This window comes from Dunckerocampus dactyliophorus, chromosome 15 (assembly GCF_027744805.1).
Source record: "Dunckerocampus dactyliophorus isolate RoL2022-P2 chromosome 15, RoL_Ddac_1.1, whole genome shotgun sequence".
In the NCBI taxonomy this organism is placed as follows: Eukaryota; Metazoa; Chordata; class Actinopteri; order Syngnathiformes; family Syngnathidae; genus Dunckerocampus; species Dunckerocampus dactyliophorus.
In genome coordinates this window covers 16869946-16892500 of record NC_072833.1, presented here as the reverse complement: position 1 = coordinate 16892500, position 22555 = coordinate 16869946, and the positions used below count along the sequence as shown (strand labels likewise).

At 39.4% G+C, this 22555-nt stretch overlaps 1 protein-coding gene across 2 annotated transcripts in view; it reads right to left on the bottom strand.

Annotated features, from left to right (window-relative positions):
- Positions 1–20269, bottom strand: part of LOC129168076 (inactive ubiquitin carboxyl-terminal hydrolase 53) — a 35241-nt gene extending 14972 nt beyond the window's left edge. The window contains exons 1-7 of one of the 2 annotated variants that reach the window (XM_054752922.1): positions 19947–20269; positions 5529–6043; positions 3783–3875; positions 3583–3717; positions 1962–2072; positions 502–584; positions 272–356 (exon numbers count right to left, since the gene is read on the bottom strand). In XM_054752922.1, the coding sequence (XP_054608897.1) occupies positions 272–356; positions 502–584; positions 1962–2072; positions 3583–3717; positions 3783–3875; positions 5529–5672 (651 nt within the window). In that variant the 5' untranslated portion in view covers positions 5673–6043; positions 19947–20269. The remainder of the gene's footprint in view (positions 1–271; positions 357–501; positions 585–1961; positions 2073–3582; positions 3718–3782; positions 3876–5528; positions 6044–19946) is intronic. The other variant, XM_054752923.1, reaches the window with a different exon arrangement.
- Between the last annotated feature and the right edge of the window lie 2286 nt (positions 20270–22555).

Genomic DNA, 22555 nt, shown 5'->3' with positions numbered 1-22555 from the left:
ATGCATTGCGGGTAGAAGTTAAAATAGCTTTTGTTTTGTTATTTTAATTTAATAATTGATTGTTATTTTAATGTTTATATTATGTTATTTTCACTTTTAGTTGCTGTGTGATTATTTTAGCTTCCTTTGTAAGTCCTCTGTAAGAGTCAGACTGTTATTTTGAGTAATGACCTACTGCAATGAAAAGTTTTGAAAATTGCTGTCCCAAAAATTAAGGAAATCATGTGTGCATGCTTGTTAAATACACCAAAAAAAAAAAAAAAAAACTTACGGGACAGTTCCTCAGGTCTCCGACCGTGCATGCTGCTTGTAACAGTTCTCCAAAAGAATCATCCTTACGCTGAAGCATCTGCTGGCTGAAAAAGAAGACAAACACGCAAGAAGTGAGACCAATGAGGACTTGAGGGGGTCGTAGTGAGGACAGTCCCATGTGAAGCCTCGGGGTGGGAGGGCAAAAGTGCAGGGACAACAAGAGCAGGACAGATGACAATGCAGCCTTACCAGAGTGCGGTGGTGGAGACATAATGCACCAGCTCTATAAACGGCAGTGGGTCAGAGGATGCCCCGCAGCTACGGCACACAGACTGAGAGGGAAGAGGAGGACAAATAAAGTTACTAAAAACTTTACACATTGCTAGCATTGCAGTATGCATGCTGGGCCAGTAGTGGGCAGTGTAGTTGAAATCTGAGTCTGAAAAAAAAATATATACACCAAACTTTATATAGAGTAAGCACATTCAAATTAGTGTTGTGTTTTACAGTTTTTTATTTCTTTTTACACTTGCAAGAGAGTTGATTTACACTTGTTTTTACACTTGCACTTCTTTTGATCGTTTGAGTTTTACAGTGATTAACATCTTTTGACACCTGCCAGAGAGAAGTTTATTGTTTTTGTGTTTCACAATGTTGTACAATGTTTTCACTTGAAGTGTAAAGTTTTGTTTGTTTGTGTGTTTTACTGTGCTTCATTTTTTACACTTGAAAACATTAAGCTTAGTTTATTGTTTATATATTTTAACTCAATAATTTTGCCGGCCTCAATATAGTCATGTGTATGCGTGTCTGTTTTCTTCGTCTCCCGCCTCCAAACAGGAAGGAAGAGTGTTGACCCTGTGCATTGGTTTCAGCACCTTGGCACATTAGTGCCATAGAACAACAGCATGAATAGAGTGAGAGCTTTTGGGAGTCATACAGTCTCTTTGTCTCAGTGGGTGGAGGCGGGGCCGGTAGCATACACACAGAGCGCATACGAGTGTAGCCTCATGAGGAGCAATGCAAGGTAACGTAGTAGAAATTATATTAGTCGATTGCAATATATTGTCATATATTTTTTCAGTGTACTTTTCTTAAAAGTAATGTTAAAATCTTGTCTCGTCTCTTCCTCAGACACCCAATCTTAGCGAGAAAGAGCAACCTCAAGGTCCACACTCAAAGGAGTAAGACTGCAGTGTGTGTTTTTGTGCTGGTTAACTTCTTTTTACACTTGTGCGACAACTAAGAGTGTTAAAAATGTGACTGGACTGTACTGTGTACTGATCATTGTCTGTACAGTTATTAAAGTTTTACGACGGCCACAGTTTGACCCTGGAACAGATCGTTCTTATTTTCCTTCATGTCCTATGGGAGAACTGCTTCACAATGGTTGGCTCCAGCTAAAGTCAGCATCTCAGAAGGTCCCAGTGGTGTCTGCCTGGCTATAATGGATGTACACACAAACACACACACAGCATCTGTGATTTACTCGGTACTGCTGATGCTGCATGGACACCACTAAGGAGTCCAAACCCAACCCTCCACCTCTCACTTATTCCACTCAGGAACATGACGGATTGGATTCTCACTGTCTTAGACATTGATTCATGTACCTGTTGGACAACAGTGTATGTGTACGAGTTGTGTTTGCTTGACCACCACCGTATCAAAACAATAATCATGTGTAAGTTAAATGGTGTTCCACTGACCTGCTCGTAAAGTGACATGGCAAACTTCTGGTGAGTAATGCAGGACTTTGAGGTGCACGCATCAGTCTCCTCAGGCACAATATGCAGGTGTATCCTCTCCAGTATATTTTCCTGTCAAATAATAATAATAATAATAATAATAATTTGTATTTAGGTGGAGGACAAAGCTAAATACAAACAAAAAAGGTTGTTTTAGGCCTAGAATGAGGGAAGGTGATAAAATATTAAAAGTCCTGCACGGCAGGCGTGCAGAGGTTACAGGCTAGAGCGTCACGGCCTGTTAATCTGACACTGGTGCACATAAATTCTCCAGTGGCAGGCTGTTGCCTCCGACACCGCCGCCGCCAATGCATTTCAGCAGTAAGGATAAAAAACATATATATATGAATGGAATTAAAAGGGAAGATAAAGGCGCCATTATAAGCCATTTGAGACATAAATAAGACTCGTGATAGTGTGTGTTTCAATTATTGTCTTCTGGATGTGTGGGCAGGAAGTGACATCGGGGATTCAAAGTTGAGTTTTAGCTGGAGCATAGCCACAACAATAGCCCAAGTTATTATAATGATGATGATGATGATGACCATTATTATTAGTATGTTATTATTGTGCCTGTTGTGAGATAAATAATTCTACAATAATAAAAGCCTGTTGTTGGTGATCAAGTCTGGTGCGTTTTACTAGTGACAGCATGTGGGCAGTGTAGACTACAGTTTATCAACGTCTTGTAGTGCCTTAAACTGTATTTGTATTTTAGTTCATTTAGAACATTTTTATGCTTGAAAAGGCTTAATTCAGCCCAAGAATACGTAACATTTGCTTAAAATATGCACTTTAAAAAAAAAAACGCGCCAGAGTGAGGAAGCGATGTACATAGAGCAATGGAGTGAAGGACGACTGCCTTACAGAGTTCTTAACACAGCCCATCGTGAAGGGGAAAAAGTTCAAGAAACAACCAATAAAATGCTGAGAAATGTGGTTGCTCTTGTCAAGTTTAGCAGAGTATGAACAGGCTAGAGTTTGCAGTGATCAATAACAAGCAAAATTTATACTAAAACCAAAGTTAAAATATTTTTGAAACTCAATAATGCTCATGAAAATGGGAAATTGTGCCCCCCCATATGAAAACCAGAAGTGAGGCAGACTGCCTTTAGGTCCATACCCAGCCATACAGTCAGCTATGCTGTGTGCATGTGCACGTTTGTGCTGATTGATTATCAACACACGTAATAAAATAAATAACATAATATAGGAAATAATAAATACAAAATAAATAAAAAGAATAATAGATTAAAAAATAATACATTAAACAATACTGATTTCAATAATATAATACAAAAATTCATACATAGAACACATTTAAAAAATAAAAATAAATCAACTGGTGTCAACATCATTAATTATGCATGAGGCATCCTTTTCCAAAGCACACAAATGATGCAACCTCATGTACTGTATGTGCAGAAAACAAACAACCCCGGCCGGCGCTTATATAATCTGTCATCCTGATATTTAGCGGCAGTGTGGCAAGCACTTGATGGGAGGAGAAAGGAGGGACAGAAGCTCCTTTCAATGACCTCACTTGTTGCAAATAAAGGGCTCCCTCCTGACAGGAACTTACAAAGCACTCTGCGGCATCATCCATGAAGCCCAGCTGGAAGCGCTGTTCGTCCTTAAAGGTCTCCGCCAAGGCGTGACGCAGGTTGTCCGAGGGCAGCGCTCGCTCCCTACTGTGCTGGAACTGGGAGAATATGCCCTTAGAAAAAAAGAGGAAATATGTTAGAATGTAGACAAAAACAGGACAATTTGCACTGAAAATACCTTTAATGCACAAAAGATGCATGACTCCCCCAAACAGAAGTGCCCAGGTAGCTGCCTCAAGCTGCGTCTGAAGATGTCCAGCTGCCAAAGGACCTATGGAGAAGACAAAACAAGCATTTTCAGTGTTTTTGGGACACAAGGTCATGCAAGAAGAGCAAAAACAACTGTTCATCTCCGACCAGCTCCAACTAGTGCCTCACCCTCTGAGTCATGCTGAGTGGAGGGTGACTTCACTGACTGGAAACCATGAAGTAAGCCACAGGCCCCACAAGCCAACCTTCATGTGTATTAATACATCGCGCGGGAAGGGCGCTGACTAAGATGCGAAACCTCGAGATAAGTCTTATTTTGGAAAAGGGTGGAACGCAGTCTAAGGGTTAGGCATGAGGACACAAGTTCAGAACATTAGGACATGAACTGGACATTTGAATGATGTTCTGACAGTAATGTCTCCCTGTGTTAATGAGCAGCAAACAGGAGAAAATCTATCATGCACCTCACACAAAAAAAAATCAGGCTTTGTTACACATCTTAAAAAATAGCCAGAAGCTCTGCAAACTATCCGTCAGACAACTACAGACCTGAGACCTGAAAGTTTGATAATTTAGTTTTTCTTCATCAAAAGAAGCTAACCTAGCATGATGTTACTGTTAAAATGTGACCGTAATGTTAGCACAGTAGCTCACATAGCTACACAAGTGTTGTGTTTTGTTCCTCCTGTCCCACTCCCTAATGTTACGTTGTTCTATGTTAGGGGTAATCAACTAACATTCAAATAGGTCCAGATACAGAACATTTCCTCAAGCTAAGGTCTAGTTCAGTGCCCTCAAAAAAAAAAAAAAAAAAAAAAACACCCCTGGACACCCCTGGGTTAGGATTGAGAACCACTGACCTACAGGATCCAGGGAGGGTTATTCATCATGTGCTTTGCATGAGACTGCTTACTTTTCTGTGGCGTGAATTTAGACTTGAGTGGATAAGTCTGGTCAAAAACTTTGTGCTTTGTCTCATCATTTCACATTGCCACTTTTTATGAGTGCCACGGTCTCTGGGCACATAACTGGTGGTGTGCTTCCAGAGGGAAGAATGAACGTCCACTCTTCTCTTTGTAGAGTACCATGTGTATTTATTTTTCTGTTGTCTCCGCTTCACTTGTTTCACTGTAGTCGCATTCCTCCAACATTGCCGGTGGCCAGGGCGAGGGAGGGTGGGAGTAGCAAGTGGGTGGGTGCGTGTTGCCATTTCTTTCTTCTTTCCCCGTAAATTTCACTTTTCTGGCTGTCCTCTTTATCAGTATCTATCACTCGTTTCTATCTTCTTTCCCTGTATGTTTCACTCGTTCTTCAGTGTCACTCACTTCGCTTCTCTCCTCTTTCATTTGTCTGTTGAATTTAGAGTCATAATGTTTGTGCAGGTCCGTATTGGACGGCGTCTGGTCTGTACTCGGACCGCGATCCACCAGTTAGTGATTCCTGATATAGGGCAATTTCATTATGTTTCGGGGAGTGGTGACCCATCCCACTTTGTTAGACGGCCCTAGAACATAACATAGTCATGTGTGTGTGCGAACTTTCTTCAACACTGCACAGATAGATTTATACTTCACTTCCGTTTTTCCTTCACCTCATATTTGTTCCCAAATGCTGATACTGTGTGGGAATGCACAAAGGTAAGATTGGAGGCAGAATCCGAACTGCTTTCACACATGGGAGAATAGGACTCTAAGTGAATAGTAGTAGCACCTACCTGCACAGCGCTGTTGAGAAAGCAGCTGTTCTGACCCGGCTCGTTCAACAGTCCTTTGGTGGGCGCCAGGGACAGCATGCTCCCCGGTTGGTAGGACTTCCCAAGGTTGCCCCCCGGTTTCCTGAAAATCCTTACCCATGCCATTGGGTAGTGGGTTCTGCGCAGCTTTGAGCAGAGACACCGGGACTAAAAAAAAAAAAAGGTGGGGGGGCAGGAGGGTTGGGGGTCCGCCCCCAAAAATCTTGGGCTGCTAGGTGATTCCGTGAGATGCTGCAGACTCCCCGCTACACATGGGCCACTACTGCAGGTTTGCAACACATGCAGATGAGGTCTCTCCGGGATGAATAATGACTATTACAAAGAAACAGTTATAATCCGAGTGGCAAGTCTTTGAAGGTAGAAGTTAGATGCCTTGACTCGATCATCTTGCAGCCCACACAGGCAAATCTGCTACATGTGATGTTGACATACAGTGGTCTGTTCGAAGGTCACAGTATCAGCTTGAATCCAGGTTCCTGTTTAAGACACACTTAAAATTAGTACATGACATACAGTACAGGACGAATGGGCAACCTGTGGTACGTGTGCAATATATTCAAAAAACAAGTGTTACAAAGAACGCTCTTAAACCACATTACCTTATTTACCCATATACAAGACTACCTTAGATTCTTTAGAAGAAAGTCTGAAAAAGACCGGTCATCTTTTATTTACAACTCAATAGGCGGCACGGACTTCTCTCCAAGAAGGAGAAGGGGAAAAAAAGTATGCGCAAGCACAATTAAAAACATTCATTCATTTTCTATGCCGCTTTTCCTCACGAGGGTCGTAGCCTATCCCAGGGTGAGAGGCAGGGTTAACAAAAAACATGGAAAGAAAAAAAAAAATTATTTAGCACTACAAATAACATTTCTTATGTCACTTCTTTTTGTCCTTTTCTTTTAATGTCACAAATGACATTTTAGATTGGGGTTCTTCAATTAAAATTGAGTAAGGTCCGTTTCTGAAATTTTTTTCACAGCCAAGGACCAAACCTTGCGAAAACATTTCTGTACCCCATGACAGAAAATACGTGAGAACCACTGCCCTACAACACACTTATTTTGGAACCTAATCTGCTGCTCGATGAGAACAGCAATACGTGCTGTCAGTGTCAGTCTCCAAGTGTTTAATAAGACCAGAAAAAGTCGCTAGATTTGTTGCTAGTCACTTTTTTTTAATTTTTTTTTTTTTAAAGAGTATCTAAAGGGATCTGATTACTCTGTAAATATAGTGTAGCTTGTTGGGAAACATTACTGTGGGTTACCCAGCATGCCTTGCGCGTAGATAGGGGTGTAATTTTGCGTGTATGTTTGCACGTAGGTGTTAGAAAAGCTTAGTGTTGCGGTGTGCTCCATATGTGTTAACTTTCTGTTGTTTTGTATTGTTCGCACCATGAGTGAGGTGGGTGTTTGGGTTAGTCAACTCCTGTTCCTTTGTGCAGTGTAACTGAGTACGTGCAAAACTGATGACCTGCAAACTAAGAGCACTTCATTATTGCGTCCAAAGTGTCAAACACACAGCAACAGAACTGTCACGGAGATGGAACAAGTCCATGAAATACAGTGGATGCTCAGTTTTCATCATTAATCTGTTCCAAAAGGTCAGACAAGAAACAAATAATAAGAAATAATATACAGGTTGTCCTTAAGCTATAGTGATCCGAGTTTTGCTGTTTTGTGATTACGTACAGACTCCAACATTTAAAAATACTGTAAGAATGCCACTTTCATATATTCTTTATTTTATAATGTAAGATTAATGTCTACGTCAACAAACATTTACCACAGGATCAAATCGAATTGTAGCGTTTATACACTGCATCGAATCCTTCTGTTTTTAAAATATATCTTTTGAATCGTATCGGAACCTGTGTATCTAGATTCAAATCAAATCGTCTATCACAAAGAGATTTACATCACTAAACTATAAAGTAAGAGGATTTCTTCCTGTCACTCACATACATACACTAGTGACTGGTAATTTATTATTCTAGCCTTGCATCTTTTTTTACGCCCCAAGTGAGACACAGCTTTTGTTCCTGTCACTCTCTCAAACACATGCACCATTGACCTGGAGATATGCATGGAGAGATCCCAAAAAAATCGGCTTTGGAAAAGACAGGTTGTCTTATATTTGGGAGGGAGGGTCTAGAGATTTACACATGTAAACCAACAGGTGGAGCCGAATGACTTCTCCCCACAGCGAGACAAATGTTCTTTGACATGTCAGGCTATGTCCACACGAGCACGGACTTTTTGAAAACGCATATTTTCTCGGCATTTTGGCCTCTCGTCAACACGTAAACATAGGCTTTTGTCCTTAAAAACTGAGCGTTTGGGAAAACTCTCGCCAGGATGAAGATTTTGGAAAACTCCAGCTTCGGTGTGGCCAGCGAAGACGGAGCTTTTGGCTTGTTGCTGACAGATGACGAAACAATGTGCCGCCATTTCCGTACTAGATACAGTAAGTATAAATTAATGTGTGCATTGGCAAACATTACTGTACATTGCTGCTTTTAAGCATACTGAAATGACTTTTTGTGTGTTTAAGAGTAAACATACGCCTACTTTCACTTTACAATGACAAACAAAAAGAGCCATTATTGTCTTCGGAGGACGCTGCTGCTGCTGTTTTACTCTCTAAAAAGGCTACGACATCCCGCCAACGACGCCGATTTGGATCAAGACCTTATCAGACATCAAATTGTGGGTCAACTTTGACAAGCATGTTGTTATTGTGGAAAAATGGTGTGATTGTGATTGCGTCTGATTGAGCTGCATCGCCCGCACATTGAAAGCTTCCCTGTTATATGCGCCTGTTTTGTGCTGCATAACTACTGTCGTGGAGGCACTTAAAAAAGGACAATTTGCTAGACACACAATTATTTCAGCAATGATAGCGTCACAGGTGATGGGGTTCTGTCTTGACCGATAAAATGAACTACACTTCACTGCTTGGTCGTGAAGCTCTTCTTGCATGACCTTGGGCAGAATTACCGAACGCCTTCTGCCCAAGCAAATCAGAGATTTGGTGACCTGCGGTCTGAAAGAGGGTCTGTCTTATATTTGGGTCAATATGGTAATTTATTAACATTTGTTCTATCCTTGCATCTTTTTTTTACCCCCATAAAATTTTGTTTGGCCCTGACTTGAGGAAAGGCTCATCACTGAACAGTTTAAGGTATGTCAACAAAGCTTGCACATTAACTTTTACAAACAGCTTTTAAAACCAAGGCCAAGGTCAAGTTGAACTTCTACCCGGCAACAGTGGCACATTATCGTCCCGAAAGCAAACACTCGCAAGCATTTAATGAATGATATCCGATTTTGATGTAAAAAGAACAAAACAAAACAAAAAAAACATTATTTTCACTCTCAGTAAAAAGCAATTCTAAAACAAAACAATAAAAAATGACAAAAAATAACAGTAGCTAGAAAATGTAACTAATTGACTGTCATTATTGTCATTCATTAATCTCATGTGAGTGACCCACACACGTAGCTGAAGGAAGGATGAAAATAGCCTACAAACAGATTTTGTGCCGTTAATTTCCTCAGCTTTGCCCCTTTCAGATGCCTTTCAAATTCCACTTTGTTGTCTTACCAGCTCCACAACAACGCAGGTCTGACCTACTTTTTGAAGACGAAAGTTGCAGCACGGGATACTATCACAAGTCACAGTGGAAGGTGGCATTCAATTTATTCAATTTCCCATTCGGGAAAAAAAAAAGTGCAAAGCAACACTCGCTCACTTTGATAGCTTTGATGAATGTTTATATTTGTGCTGAGGGTGCCAGTAAGATGTTATTACATTACTGAATTCTGGTTTTAATACGCACATTTTTTATACAGTATATTTATGCATCATGTGACTTCAGAATACATATATCTTGAAAAAGCATACTTTCTTTACACAATGTCAAAAACCACAATGAAACGTTCCTCATTGTCTAGAGATCTGCACGCTTTCAGTCACAACCAGTTGGACAACATTTGCCACCCTGGAATTGCAAGAATCCTGGATGGATGATGATGATGATGACGATGACGTGGCAATCATGTAACCATTCAACAGTAGATTGAAAAACTGTGACGTTTAGGGACCCGCATCCAATTCAATTAAACATGCAAAAGTTCTCAGGCTTGTACTTTGCAGCTGGGCTCCATGGCAACAGGATTCCAAAGCAATCACTTAAGCTCAGAGTTGCTTAAGAGCTGCAAGTTTTCAGATTAGTTTTGGGGTCTGGCAAGGCGAGTGTTCTCACTGTATGCATTGCAACAAAACCAGACATTTTCAGTAATTGCTATTGAACAACTAACTGTGACAGTAAAATTCAAACACCTGCAAGCAGTTCCATCCTCCAAAATAAATAGGGGACATTTTTAATCATAAATTATTAAAGGCATGGTATGACTACGCAAAACATAATGAGCTAAAACAATTGCATTTTATCCATAGTTAAACTCATAATTAATCGCACTTAATCGCAGATAGAAATTAGTTTTTATCTGTAATAAGTAAGGATGTATAGTAAATCTCTTTGTGGTAAACGATTCAATACGCAACTACAACAATAACTACATCAAATTGTATGCAAAAAGATATCAATTTTGGAAATATGGGCCATTATTTAATTGAAAAAGTAATATAGTGTGAGAAGTCCCACAGTTTTTACATGTTTAATGCGAGCGGTATTTTGTCCCACTTTTATTTGACCTTGAACACACCTTTAACTTTGTCCCACGCTGCACAGATCAGCTATTCTGTATTTTCCCCCTTTTTCTTTCACCTCATAATTTGGTACCAAATGCTGATACCATGTGGGAATGCATAAAGGTAAGATTTGATGACCTCATTGAGTGCTAATGTGTATACTTTATGAAAAACAAACACTGGGCTCATACTGGTTGGTGGATGGTGGCTCAGTATTGATTTCATGCTTTTAATTTGATGCTGTCCATTAGGCTGGTAATCAATCTCAGGGTACCTCACGGTATGATAAAGGATTTAATTTTAGGTGTCTGACAAACAGTGACAATATTTTAAGTTTATTCAGAAAGCACATCTCATGCCTATCAAGTAGATCAAATCTATTAAGTAAATGTATAACAAAAATAAATATTTAGTGTCCCTTTGGGACATCAATAATGTCCTACTTCTGTATATGAAGAATCATGGAAAATATGCGTTAATATAATAATATAGTGATATGTTTTAATTTATGGTTTACCGAGTATATCTCACACAATATGTTTGCACACCTTGCATAACTGCATGAACCCTAACGGCGCACTACAACCAAGTGAATATCTGCTCATACTAAAATACTTAGTACTCTGATGAATTGTACTGGAATAAGCGTGGAATAAGCAAAATAATTTGAGTTAAAGTAAGTTAAAAGTTGGAGAGTGTATTATTCAAAATTTTGTCAGCAATATTTTCACTTTTACTGCAAAAATTGGTTTTGTTTCAGCCCTGAAAAACTATATCTGTCAATCAAAAAAAATAAAAAGAAAATAAAAAGTGCTTAGTACATTTTAACAGATGTCTACCTGGAACCGCCTTACAGTGTAGTGTAACCAGTCATGAACAGGAAATTAGCAGAATTACCAGTAATAAGAGTCTAGAGAGAGAAAAATACAATTTTAGGGGGCTTTGGGCTTTTTCCACTTCTCCTTTGTTTTATGTGTAATGTTCTAATGTGGGCCATGTTTAATTTTACATGTAGAAAATGCCGCAAGCCAATAAAAGACAAGTTGCGGCCCGCACTTTGGACACCTCTAGTCTAGAAGTTTACCGTATGCAAACATATCCAATGACTGACAGCTTGACAGTACCAAGATGATCATTTTTCTTTCCCCTTTAAAATACGGCCTTACTCCGCCACCGAGCGCTGACAGATCGAGAGCAGTCTATTTAATATGCAATGAAAAGAAACCATTGATACCAGTGTGGAAATTGGGTCACTGCATCCGCAAAAAAAAGAAAGACTGCCAAAAAGCAGCACGATGAGTACAAGAAAACAGAACAATGAGGCTCATATTATCTAGTTTAATTTGGATTATGACGAGGCATTTTCCCTCCACTTTTAATGATCTCTAGGACTATGTGGGATGTCCAAAGCGTGGCCCGAGGCCACTTGCAGCTGCTGCTTGTTTTTATTGGCCCTTGGCACATTCTAAATTTACAAATCAAACAAGAAAAAAAATAGTGCTGCCACTAATGACTAATTTTCGAACAACTAATCTTTTTATAATTTTTTTCTTTTTCCAATTTTTCCAACTAGTCGACTAATCTAAACAAACAAAAAAAAAACAGTTTCTTATTGTTCATACGACTCAAGGGCCAAAATGTAAAATCACTCGTACAAAGAAAAATGTAAATAATATAAATAACTTAGCCTACTTTTGTGATAAGCCCATTAAGTAAACTGTTTAAAAAAATGATGTATGCCCTAGGGGTGTCACGATACACTCACAAGACGAGATGATTCAAGATATTGGGTTTACAAGAACGAGGTAAGACGATATGCAGCAATCGTGTTTTCAGCTGACAAATCTTAAGTAAGTTTGATCAAATGTAGAATTATTACAGCTTCTGTTTAGACATTAACACCTCTGCAGCTGCTGAACTCCAATGGGGAAAAAAAGCAAAAAACAGGGGCGCCGTAAAGGGGGGAAAAGTTAGGACAATTCCAAGGGCCCATGACTGGCAGGGGCCACAGTAAATAGGTAAATAATTCTACTATCTGGTTGAGATTTTTGTTTTTATATATAGTCAAAAAACGATAACAGTCTCTTGTATCTGGTAGTAACAGTTAAATACCCACATAGACTAAAAGTAAACTTCCATAATGACAGACCACCCCCCATAGTTACATGAAATGGTTTGGTTCACTCCTGCCTTCACCATGCTTGCCACTGCAGCAGAGCAGAGTGAAAAAATGCTGCCAGCGCCTAGTAAAAATAATGTCTGGGAGTGAAAAAAGAAATGAGGGAAAGGTGAGAAAAGAAAGGCAAACAAAAAGGGTGTCAATATGTGACCCGTTTCTTTTTGTAGCCTAACCAGCCTGTGCAGGGTGTCCGCTACGTGTAATGGATCGTGGCGCAGCGCCATGGTAAAATAAAAGCCGCCACACCTTGGAAATGAGTTGGTTTGTTTTTTTGTTTTTTTGCAGGCATGCCCATAATAAACACATAATTTATTTTTCACCATTTTGCAATGCAACTCTGGGAGTGACAGGCGATAAGCGGTAACAACACAAATGACCAAAACTGTCCAGCCAATGATGAGATCCTGTTACGTATTTACTTACGCAGCCAATCAATTAATTAACAGCGCATTACGTACTTAATGTCGGTGTTTTGCAGGTTAGCATAAAGCTACTGGTGCAGGGCAGCTAAATGCTACTTGCTAACCCAGGCAGTACCACATCCACTCACCAAGCTAAAGTTAAAAAAAAAAGGTCTTTTAAGGTGGCCTGGCTGTCGGAGTATGTGGGAACAGAAGAACAAGAGTTGAATATGGGTGAGATTGTTTTCTTTTTTTGAATGAGAAAGGGCTGCTCTAAGCCAATTTTCTGAGTGAAAACTGGCTGGCTGAGTGAAAAGTGTGGACTAAATGAGTGGCTTAACTGCACATGTGGTACTGGGGCATGCTTTTATTTATTAACAGGAAGTATTACACTGAGTTTGCACGAGTGATGCTGAAGGGGGGGGGGGGGGGGGGGGATTTTTTTTTAATTTATAAATTTTTTCATTGAGACAAATTTAAAACACATACAGCAAATGTGGTATCACTTTCGAGTAAATTTCCAGAATGAACTAGCAATGCAAATCTCTTTGTGATAGACGACTCAATTCAAAACTAGACGCACACATTATGATCCCATTCAAAAACTGAACAATTCGATGTGATTCGATGCAGTGTAGAAACGTGACGATTCGATACGATTTGATTCAATTCTATGGATATTAATAGATATTAGATTTGATATTATATATTAATCTTACATTATAAATTAAAGATGCCAGTGATATGAAAGTGGCATGTTTACAGTATTTTCTAATGTGTAATAGTGCACATCATAGCCCCAAGCATTCCGCAAGACACTGGCAAAAAATAAAGTCAACAGAATAAGATGTCAAATGTATATATTGTTTAGACAAAGACCAAAAAAGCCTTGCTGAATGAAAATCTTTTTCTTTGATGCGATCAATATTTTACATTCTATATTTTATATGTATATTTTTATACCTTTAAGTTTTAACATGTCTTAATTTTGCTAGAAATGGAAGTGGAGCCACCAAACTAAGTTTGGTTGTATACTGTGTGCAATGGCAATAAACATCAATCTATCTACCTATCTGTCTATCTAGCTGTCACTATAAAATATAACAATGAAAAAACAGAAGTCAACCTTCACTCCAATTAATAATACAAAATAAATAAATTGCAAAGCCCCCTTAAATAATGGCACATCTCTTCCAAGAACAGACAAGGAAATAGAAGTATTTGTCACATAAGTGCGATGACAGTTCTGTTTTATCTTGGAAAAGTAAACAATCCCATACTCAGTCATAACAATGGTAATCGTGCAACATTACAGACTGAGCATAGAGTTTTCAACACTCCAGGCACAACATTTCAAAGTAATCAAGTTACAGAGCAGAAACGTTAATACACTCGCCTCTGCTGGTTTGGCTGCTCAAGTTTTGCACCCTTCTCGAAATTAATCCACAGAGTCTCCAAACGTCGGCGTTCAAACACAAGCTAGTTACCTAGCGCCGGCCAGCATGCTGGCCCTAACTAGTTGGCGCCGGTGGCCGGCGTGTTGGCCCTGGTCATCATAACGGAGGTGTGGCTTGCCATGATTCGTATGCTTTAATTACACAAAAAAAATGTAATGTCATGTAATTAAATAAAATAGTTACCGCCGTTAACACGTTATTTTTTGACAGCCCTAGGCGTAATGTAACAAGAAAAAGTTGATGTTAATGCAGATAACACTCATAACTAGAAGTGTAACAGTAAGCCATAATCACACTTTGATATGTACATAGGTTTTGAGGTCATGGTTTGGTTAATTTTCAGTATGTAAGGGAACAAAATGCTGAAAATAAAAATGCTTAACATTTGTGTAAACAGCTTTAATGATTTTTAAAATGAAACATCAAATCTGTTGAAATTTTAAATAAAATGCACATATTTCACCGAGAAGGCAAAGTGGAAGAAACAGGAGACTTAAACAACAGAAGACTGTCTCTAGGCTCTGGCCTCTTCTTAGGAATGTCACTATCTTAGACTTAAAAAAAAAATATATATATATATATATATCAAAATGGCCCCAGAATCCTTTGATTTTCAGTATACGGCCCTCAGTGGAAAACGTTTGTTTTGTTGTGGTTTACACTATTACATCAGCATACTAATAAAGGAATATTCTATGCTTTCACCAGTTTTACAAGCAAATACATCTGTTTTCCCTAAGGCGGTGGAGGAAGCTCAGTCTTCCACTGCAAATAAAAGGTTTTGCAAAAAAAAAAAAAAACAATCCAGTGCTTCTTTCCCTCGTCATTAGGAAAATGCACAAGCTAGCACCTCGGAAGCAAATCACCCGGAGAGGTGCATCAGCAAGTCAGACGGGGGGTCAAGGGAGTTGCGAAGAAGGATCTTTCACCACAGAGTTGTCGGGAATTGACAGAATTTCTTCCGATAGCCATCTGCTGATGGACTACCTCATTAGGGAACGGCTCCTTTTGCTGCACAGGATGCAGAAATTGGCCCATGGTTGTGTTTTTGTACACATGTCCAAGCTAGGATTGGGATGTAACTCCATCCATCCATTTTATGTGCCGCTTATCCTAATAAGGGTCGCGGGTGTATGCTGGAGCCTATCCCAGCTGACCTGGGGCGAGAGGGAGGTATACCCTGGACTGGTCACAGGCCACTCACAGGGCACATATAGACAACCAACCATTCACATTCATACCTATGGCCAAATTACAGTCTCCAATTAACCTAACATGCATGTTTTTGGAATGTGCGAGGAAACCGGAGTACCCGTAGGAAACCCACGCACGCACGGGGAGAACATGCAAACTCCACGCAGAGATGCCCAACGGAGATTCCAACCCAGGTCTTCCCGATCTCCTGACTGTGTGGCCAACATGCTAACCACTCAGCGGGATGTAACTCGATTATCTTAATTTAAATCAATAAATGAATTAATTATTATTAATATATTATATTTTTATTAATATAGTATATATTTGGGGCCGCACGTGGCCTAGTGTTTAGCATGTTGGCCGTATAGTCAGCAGATCTGGGTTCCTATCTCCGTTGGAACATCTCTGTGTGGAGTTTGCATCCCCCACCATGCAGACATGTTTGTGGTGTACCGTGGGGAAGTTAGTTTCACGTCGGATATTAGGCTCCGTAGCTACAGCGATAGTTCCCCCTGATGTGCTCGGACTGCTGTGACATTGGGCGGGGAGCTCGCACACAGTGGCGGAGCTACGTGGTGGCCTTGGCCACCCCACTAGTCATCTAGACATTTCAGGTATCAACTTATTGCCACCACTATGTGTGTGTAATGGTCTCACCTTGGCCACCCCAATGAAACATTTCTGGCTCCACCACTGCTCGCACGGGAAGTGCTGCTATAACCGCTGGTTGTTTACACTAGGGACCGTCAATAAATTACTACTGCGCTGAAGAGAGTTGTATTGTTGTGATACACTTCATACATATTGTCAAGTCATGATCCAGCTTTGTCCCATCCACACATACTGTATGAAAGCCAAAGTAAGTCCACACGTTTGATTTCAACTATGCTGGCACGTTTAACTTCACCGCCCGAGTCCACCATGGCGCTGTTTTTTTTCTTCTTCTGTGATTGTCTGCCACTCTCGCAAGGAGCGGCTCCTGGATGACATGCAAATGGTGACTCTACTCACTGAGGAGGAAGAAGTTTATAGAAAATATATTTTAAGAACAATTTTCTAAAAACAATACGCAGTGAGAGCGTATCGATAATCCATCATAAGGTTAAACATCGCGTAATTCGGTATATCAATATTTTGTCACACTCCTAGCCAATGCCCTGCCCAATGACTGTAATAAAATACTTAGTCATTCAAAACCATTCCCAGTTCTGCACTAGTCTAAATTGTAATGAAGAGCTTTAATTAGAACACAATTGAATGTCACGATGATGAAGCGTTGGCTTTGGGTGAGCTCATACCAGCAACTGGGATGAGTCATGACAATGTCATGGAAGTAGAAATAAACTCATGATCTGCTCTGACAGTCTCTGTTTACTGTTAGCACAAACAAATTCTCTGAAAAATATAAAATTACAAAATTTCCTGAACCAAAATACAACAAAACTTAACGAAGGACAAGATAACATACATAGCAGCATATCACAGAAATCTCCAGATACAGGGGAAGCGGTCTTAAATTAATTCTCCTTTGATTTTGACTGTACAGAGATAAATGTGCCTCTAAATTTCAACAGTTAGGTAATGCGTGGCATTCTGGGCTTTTTCTTTGTATTTTTTTGCAACACTGCGAGAACAAGAAAACACATTGGAAGTTACATTTTTAATTTAAGGAAGTAAGACTCCTGCGCCACAAAAGCTAGCATTCAGCATTTTATAGTTTTTAATGTTCACAGTGGTTAACTTATTCAATCAATAAAGAGACATCATGGGCTTTTTCTTTGGATTTTTTCACAACACTGAGAGGAAGAAGATATACAACAGAAATTACACATTTAATTTAAAACTTCTGTGCCACAAACAAGAGTGTACTAGTGTTTTTATGTTAGTTTTTACTGTTCACAGTGGTTACCTTATTTTCACACTTGTACAACCTCGTTTAAAAAAGCACATCTGCAACACAGCAGATAACTTATTTTTACACGCATCTGACCATTAGAAACATTAAAAACTGAAAAACAGGTGACGCACAAGTGCGACACAAATTACTCAAGCAAAGACTGCATGTTTTATTGTTTCTGAATAGTACTATATTATTTTACACTTGCATGACTGTTAGGAATGTTACATGTATTTCGTTGCTTCAATATAACAGTAAAGTACTTATTTTTACACACTGCCGCTTGAAAAAATGCTCCTGAAGCCAATAAGGTTCTACGCCGACATCCCGAAGTTGCGTATTTACTAGGGGTGTCACAAGCTCTCGTGTCACAAGATCTCACAAGATTATATATCTTGATGACAGATGACAGGGATGTTAAAAGGCGTGTTTTCTTATTTTTAGCCGATAACGTACTTTACACTAGTATGACCGTTAGGAACATTAAACAAGATGTGTTTTGCTTTTATTAAACAGCGGATAACTTATTTTTACTCTTGTACAACTTTTTTTAAAATGCTTGTAAGGTCAATATTTTCACCGTGATTACTTTCAGTTACATCATTTTATTAGTTTTAAAATCTAAACAAACATCACAGCGCTTTATTTTGGTAATGAGGGGAATATCAGCACATTTTCAGCATTTTATCTCTAAAATATTCCAATATTCTGGATGCATGTGGTCTAGTCAACACAATATCCTCATTTTACTACATGATTAGTATTACGCCTCTTGTGAATGAACGTTCTTTCAATGGCTACTACCACCTTCACCTCTTGTGACCTGAAATCACTGACCTTATAGTTTTGGAGTACACAGACTGACTAACTGAGGTAATGTTTACATGGTTTAAAGTGCTCTCGATTGGCAGCTTGCAAACAAAACTGGTTCTCCTGCATGCCTCGCTTTATGTAGGAGGGAAATCTTCCACTTTATATACACAAGAATATATTTAAAATATTTTTATTATTGCTTTTTCCATTGGAGTAAAAGGGTACCGGATCATACTTGTCAGGTGTTTCAAATATTTTGCTCCACTAAATAAGCTTAATAAGGCAACTAATATACTGTATTACAAATAAAAATAACAATAAAAAAGCATACTGTAGTTTGAAATACAATTTCAGTAATTTAATCTAGAATTAAACTCTTTTTTTTATGTCACAAGATCTCGCGAGATTAAAACGTGACAATAGTTCTCGTTCAGAAAGTGTGCCATGGACACTAAGCTTGGGACGATATTAAATGAATTAATTAAATCACACAATAAATCGAATCCACTTGATAATGTCGCCAGTCTCAACATACTGCCATGTGCCTCTGTGTTCCAGTCAAGATGGTTCAGTCTTGTCATATATTTTTTATATTGTGCTTTTCTTAAAAGTAATGTTAAAATCTCGTCTCGTTCTCATACACCCAATCTCGTGTATCGTCTCGTGTGGTGATCAAAGTGTCTCGTGGCACTCCGAGTTTTAACACAGCTTTTTGTATAGAAAAAGAGAAATATTATGTCCGCTCATCAGGCTTAATTTGTCCACGTGATGACGACACGCAAAACCTTTTGCCTTGGCAGCAGCTGTTTTATGGTAATTTAGCCAAACTCATTTTAATTCACCTACCACTTAATTAACTAAGTGGATGTTGGTTTATCCTAATTAGGGTCGCGGGGGTATGCAGAAGCCTATCCTAGCTGACTTCGGGCGAGAGGCGGGGTTCACCCTGCACTGGTTGCCAGCCAATCGCAGGGCACATAAAAACTAACATGTGGGAGTTATTTTAGCAACTTTTCCCCGAAGCTGGGCTTTTCATTGTCATTTTACGAACCAATAAGGTCACTTTGCTTTGCCTCAAAAGGCAACCACCGTATGCAAACCACAGAAATTAACATAGCTATACAGAACAATGGCAATAATTTAATTTATAATAATAAATGACTGCAGTATTCCTCCTTAATTAGATGTTATTACACAGAAAAGTCGTGCCTGGTGTTATGTCCGCTCATCATCATAGCACAATTTGTCCACGTGATGACGCCACACAAAACATTTAGCCTGGGCAGCTAGTTTGACCAAAAATGACACACACGACGTCATTTTATCAGTTGTAACTCACATATCATTGCGTTTAAGCGGCTAACTATGTGGATGTCCGCCTAAACGCCACAAAAAACGAACAATTTGAGTTATTTTGGCAACTTTAGTGGTTAGCTTGACATTGTATGACAACAGGTACGTCACTTTGCTAGGCAACTAACCTTAATCAATATTAAGGTTTTGAAAGGACAGCTGACAGTTGATGTTTAAGTCGCTTTACTACTGTTTGAAACAATATACGTTTTATTCCACCAGCTGCTGACTTTTTAGGCCCTTCCTGATTCTTCGACTTACCTGAGCTCACGACCAGGTACATTTCCTCACCGGAAGCGCAGCGAAAACAGCCAATTTGAGGAAAAGAGGAGGAAAAATAAAGGGTAAATCATTAAAACAACTTACCTAGACGTGAGTGAAGAATGTATCCGAAGTTTCTGCGATATAGTCCAAATAAGAGTTGCGAAATTGGTGGGGGAAAGTAGGAGGAACCATCCAATAAACAAGGTAGACAAGTGGTGGTGCTTCACAAGACACGATAGCCCCGGCAGAAATAATGCAAACTTTCCTCCTGGTTTAGAACCACAAAAATAAATAGATAAACACAGTCCTCCCTTCGTTTGTTTGTTTGTTTGTTTTGCCGCTGCTTTGCCTGGAAGGGAATCGGCAGCGATGGTGGCTCGCTTCGTCCACTTTCTTTCGGCACCTGAAATATTTCTACTGGATCAGAGATGTTTTGTGCAGCGAGATGACAAGCCACGCCTCTTCCTCAACTCTCTGTTTACTGCAGTGTGCCGTGCTCGATACACGACTCGCACACACACACACGCACACACATATCTTGTAACAGCTTTTACTCTTTTTTTATGTAAAAAGTTGCACATTCACAACATGCTTTGCAATTCTAATTTTTCAGTTATTGCTGCGTCTACACCAGCGTGTCAAGGGAATGATTAAAGACGCCTTTTGTGAAGTGTAAATATTCGCCACTGCATACTTGTAGCCCGGCAGCGGTATTTAACATGAAGATAGGAAGAGAGAGCAGAGCAAAAAGAGGCAAAAGTGATGTAAGGCTCATGTTGTTACACCAAACACCATCTGCGTGATCCTGTTACATAAAGGAGGTGCAATTAAAGCGCAACACACAACCTCTATTCATGGTTTTGCATTTTTATTTTTAGTTGGAGTTTTAGTTATACAGATAGTTTAAATATATTTCGTCAAATTCTGGGATCAATTTTTTTTTTACTTATAAATGAATTCATCTTCAACGTCACAAAAGACCTAAAGCCAATACTGTGCTAGATGACACAACTGCATAATGTTAAGGGGAGAATGCACAGGAGCGAATAAAAACGGTGGAAATTAACAAATTAATAAGGTGGTTAGAAAAGAACAGGCTATCCTTGAACCTAAGCAGAACTAAAATAGTGTTTGGGAAAAATCACTCAAAAATCACTCAAACATCAATAGAAATAGACGGCAGAGACAGAGGGTGAACGAAAACAAATGTTTAGGGATCATAATACTTGTAGATCAAATGAGAAATCTAATTTACACAGCATAGTGGCAAGAAAAGTGGCAAAGCATATTCTTAACCAACAATCACTTAGACTCCCTTTTGTTCTTTAGTGTTACAATATCTGAGGTATGAGAAAACAACTCCAAAAGGACAGTTCATTCACTAACTGTACTGCAAAAAAGGTCAGTTTAGATCATCCACTATGGTGGTTGTAGAGAACACACAAACACTTTATCCATTAAATCACAATTATTGAAATTCACAGATCCAAACAGCTAAACCTATGCACGCAGAAAACAACATGCTACCCAATAATGTACAACAATTCTTCTCAAGGAGTAATACAGCCTAAGGGAACCTGACCAGTACAGCTGCAATCGATTCAATGCCTTGAGAACACAATGACCTGGATGAATGAAATATTCACAGGCTAGGGGGAAAAAATTCACTTAAAAAATACTAAAAAAATACTAACTATTCTTCTAATTTTTCTGCCGCATTGTCCCGCAATTCGCCGTGGCAATGCGTGTCTTGTAGATCAGGGGTCCCCAACCACCGGGCCAGGGCCCAGTACCGGTCCGTGGGCGGGGCCGAACTGGGCCGTGGGCGGGCCCGAACTGGGCCGAGGAAACCTAAAAAATAAAAAAAATAAAATAAATAATAAAAAAAATTCACACACAAAAAAAAAAAAACTTGAAAATAACTAAATACAATTTTAAGTAAATGCATATCAATTTTGGAAATACGGGCCATTATTTTATTCAAAAAATAATATAGTTTGAAGTTTTTGCATGTTTATGTTGTTTGTCGTGAGTGTCCCACTTTGTTTGACAGTCCTTGAACGCACCATTGTACGAGCGCTAGCCTTCTCCCACTCTGCACAGATTGTCAACTATACTGTATTTTTATTGGGAGTTTTTCACGTCATATTTGCTCCCAAATGCTGATACTCTGTGGGAATGCATGAAGGTAAAGTTTAATGACGTTATTGAGTGCTAATGTGTATATTTTTTGTAACAGCTTCAAGTTAATTCATGCTAGCACACTGCCTGTTAGCACACACGTCAAGCAGCGGCGCTATAATCTTCTCACTGCAAAACAAACTCCAAGCTTATAGTGGTGGATGATGGGTCTGTATTCACTTTGTGTTTTTAATTTGATGTTGTTCCTGTCTTAGTTTTACACAATACATACTAAATTAGATAAATTACATCACTATATGACCCCCACCACCACCCCAGTCCGTGTAGATTTGTGGGAACACGAGCCGGGCCGTGGGTCCAAAAAGGTTGTGGACCACTGTTTGTACTAGTTTGCTTTCTTTTTATGCATAAATTATGCATAAAGCGTTCAATTAATGACCAAAAATGGTGCGCCCTGACACAAAATGCCACGCTCCTGCACGACCTATGTCAAGTACTGTTTACATCTAGTGTACGACATAGTACGTGCGACACGCATTGTTCCCGCATGGGTATGCATTGTCACCACC